The 3,771-nt window shown below is 53.9% G+C and overlaps 1 protein-coding gene across 1 annotated transcript; it reads right to left on the bottom strand.

The window, feature by feature from the left end:
* Positions 1 to 896: 896 nt before the first annotated feature.
* On the bottom strand, positions 897 to 1,970 carry IER5 (immediate early response 5). The gene has a single exon (XM_033151320.1). The coding sequence runs from the start codon at positions 1,782 to 1,784 to the stop codon at positions 972 to 974; it is 813 nt and encodes a 270-aa protein (XP_033007211.1). The 5' UTR covers positions 1,785 to 1,970; the 3' UTR covers positions 897 to 971.
* Positions 1,971 to 3,771: the final 1,801 nt, after the last annotated feature.

The following is a 3,771-nucleotide window of genomic DNA, read 5'->3' as shown; positions in this document are numbered from 1 at the left end:
CCTCCAACCTGTTTTTTCCTCTATATCCCTAGTTGCTGTAACTCAGATCAGTGCTATGCTTTGCTGCTTATGCACACCTTTCCAGTGCCTTTGCTGCTAAATTATTTTATCATCATCATCATCATTTTTTATTTAATTTATATACCGCCCGGCGCCCTATAACTGGAGGGCTCAAGAAGGGACCAACTGCTGCCCCACCATTTGAAGTGGGAACAGAAATTAGCACCCACGCCCTCCCCAGCCCAGAGACAGCAGAAACACAAGTGCAGCTTAAACAATGTCAAAATATTTAATACGTGTTGCACACGCCAGAAGTTTACAATTGTCATACAAAAAACACATCAACCGGAGGAGGAATATTGTACAAAGCGTCTCTCCCAAGAACCTTTATAAAACAAAGGCTGGGAGTAATCGCCCCAGGGAAGTGTCGCTCAAGAGATCTGCAAACACAGTTCCAACACACCTTCTCAGCCCTTCAAGGCTAGTGCTTTAGGGGCTTATCCTCCACACACCCCCACCCCAAAAAAACATCCTAATCTTACAGCAAACTTCCCAAGGGTTGCTCGGGATAACATGTGCGCGGCACGAGAACAAGGCAAGGGTATGACCTTCAGAACCGCTTCGACCGGAGGATGGATGGATGGATGGAAAGAGGGAAGGGAGGGAGGGCAGGAAAACGCTGAGCTGCTTCCACGCAGGCTGCAAAATCACAGCCAGGGGGGGATGGAGGAGAAAACCCCAGCCAACCCCGTCCGAAGTTTTAAACGCCGCATATTGCCCTGCTCCAGTCGCGGCCGCATCTCTCCGCGGCAAAAAAAAAAAACCGGGCGGCGCATGGAAGGAGACTCTCGTCGAGAGCAGCCGGGGCGCTTGAAATCCGAATTAAACCCGGATCAACGTGCAGCCACACCTCTCCCCACCCCCAACCCCGTGGTCCCAATAATATGCAACCGGGGGGGGAATGGGCAAGTTCAGAAAGCCACGATGGCCGTGCTCCAAGGGTTGAGGTTGCGCAGCATGGACTCGTCGCAGCAGATCGGCCCCGGCTCGGCGTCCGCTGCTGCTCCGGCCGATGCCTCGTCCTTGTCGTCGTCTTCCTCGGCTTCCCTCCGCCGGCGCCGGCCGGCTCCCGAGGGCTTTTTGCCGAGCAGTCCCGAGAAGCTGGAGCCGAAGATACTGATGAGGCTGGCCACGTTGCCCGTCTCCAGGTCGCCGCCACCGCCGCTGCCGTGGTGCCTCGGGTTCTGCGGCTCCCGATCCCTACGCGGCTTCTTCAGCGGGGAGCTCCCAGACGGCGCGCCCTCGCCTCGTTGCGCGGCGGCGCCCCTCTTCCTGGGGCAGCAGGGCGGAGAGGGAGCCTCGGCCGGCCGATTGCCGGCATCACCCGTCGAAGAAGAGCAGCCACAGCCGCCGCAGCAGCGCCGCGCCAGACGATTAGCTTCCCAATCCGGCGCGAGGTTGCGCGGCGACGGGGGAGCCCTGCGCTCCGAAGGCAGCGCCGCCGGCTGCAGGAAAAACGGAGGCGAGGGATGAAAGACCGGCAGCCTCGGAGGTCCTCCTCGGAGTAGATCCGCACCAGGCGCCATCGGCTCCGGAGCAGCAGCCGGGAAAGGCGCCGTCTGCGCGCCATCCAACTCGCTCAGGTAGACCTGCCGGGCGCTGCGCAAGACGAGCGACACCAGGAGGTTCCTGTGCAGCTTGACGCCGCCGCGCTGACCCCGCGCGCCGTACATCTTGCCCAGAGAGATGCTGACGATGCGCTGCGCCTCCAGCTTGCAATCCATGCCCGACGGGGTGCCCTCGTGCCGGCGCGCAGTGCCAGGAGGGGCGGCGCTGCGAGCCGGTCGCTGCCCAAAGCGAACGCAAGCGGGAGCGGCCCGTCCGCGCAAAACGCACTGCGCTCCCCGCGTCTCCGTCGAAGGAGCAGCCCGGAGAACCTCAACACCCGCCGCTCTCCATCCCGCCGCCGATTGAAGCCAGTGCAGCCCGGAGCGCGCGGTTTTGAGAACGCAGCGCATTGCGCCGGAGCCAATCAGAGCAGCGGGCGGTTACCGGGCTCCGCCCAACCCCGTCTATCCTCCGGCGCGCGCCCGGCTTCCTCCCTCATGCGCGCGCCCGCCCCGTGCGCTCGGCCAATGGGGAGCGTGGGAAGCGAGATTCGAATGGGACCTTGGCCCCGCCCCTCCCGCCTGCTGAGCCCGCGCTTCAAAAAGGCGAAGCGTTCCTTGCGCTGCTGGGGGCTGCAAGAAATGTTTTTTGTGCAGATAAGCGAACCCTTCCCAATTCAACAGCAGCGCTTGTTCCCCCCCAGGAAGCGTGCGTGTGCAGGATCGCAGCCTTTCTGCACCCTCTTGGTGCTTCCAGATGATCCAAGCTTTTTTTTTTATTCTTTTGATGTTGCTCACTCCCTGTTCTAGTCCCTCCAACATTTCTCCGAATTAAATAGGGACATCCTATTCCATACCCTCCAACATTTCTCCAATGAAAAGAGGGACATCCTATTGCATCCCCTCCAACATTTCTTCAATGAAAATAGAGACATCCTATTCCATACCCTCCAACATTTCTCCAATGAAAATAGGGACATCCTATTGCATCCCCTCCAACATTTCTTCAATGAAAATAGGGACATCCTGTTCCATACCCTCCAACATTTCCCAAATGAAAATAGGGACATCCTGTTCCATATGCTCCAACATTTCTCCAATGAAAATAGGGACATCCTGTTCCGTACCCTCCAACATTTCTCCAATGAAAATAGGGACATCCTGTTCCATTCCCTCCAACATTTCCCAAATGAAAATAGGGACAACCTGTTCCATACCCTCCAACATTTCTCCAATGAAAATAGGAGCATCCTATTCCATCCCCTCCAACATTTCTCCAATGAAAATAGGGACATCCTATTCCATACCCTCCAACATTTCTCCAATGAAAACAGGGACATCCTATGGAAAAGCAGGGCATTCCGGGATCAAATCAGATACTAGGACAACTCCTGTAAATCCGGGACTGCCCCTTGGAAAATGGGGACACTCGGATGGTGGACCATCACCCTAATCTCCCCTTGTGTCAATCAAAAAGTGGGAATTCACGCAAGATGAAAACATCATTCTCCATATGAACAGCAAATGGTTGGATTGAAGTTACAGCTGTTATAACCATAGCTGTCAACTCCCCCCCCCCCTTTTTTAAGGGAAATTCGAATAGGATTCCTCGCAAGAAAAGGGAAAAGTTGACAGCTATGGTTATAACCCGCACGGCATTAACTGCAATTTAGCCGTTTGCTGTTTACACGGAGAACGATGCTGACTTTGTCATAAGGAATTCTGACATAATGCAAGCAAAATGCCTTGAACACATTGTTGTTATTGCAGAGCTTTCAGTGTGCTTTGAATTTTAAAGTGCTGAATCCTAAAGTCACAGGTCAAAGTCTCAGCGACTTCCTAGTAGAAAGCTCCTTGATGTAAAGCAAAGATTGCACAGGTAACCTGTTTCCCCATTACAGAGGTAGTAAATAACATGCTAATTTTACCAATGGGAAAGCTCATGCATACTCAATGAATCAGCAACAGTCATAGCTTAATGGCCAGGTCCTAGTCACTTCTGCAAAGCTATGGCCATTGGCCTATGAAATAATTGTTCTTAAGCACAACTAGGATTACAACCTAACATCTTTTTTCTAAAAATGATTTACAGTGCAACCCTGTACAGGTTCACTCAGAAATAAGACCCATTGAGTACTCAAGGGAAATACAGTAAGTGAGTAAC

Source organism: Lacerta agilis, chromosome 6 (assembly GCF_009819535.1).
Source record: "Lacerta agilis isolate rLacAgi1 chromosome 6, rLacAgi1.pri, whole genome shotgun sequence".
Lineage (NCBI taxonomy): Eukaryota > Metazoa > Chordata > Lepidosauria > Squamata > Lacertidae > Lacerta > Lacerta agilis.
Note: the sequence above shows the minus strand (reverse complement) of the source record. Positions and strands in the feature narration are given on the sequence as shown.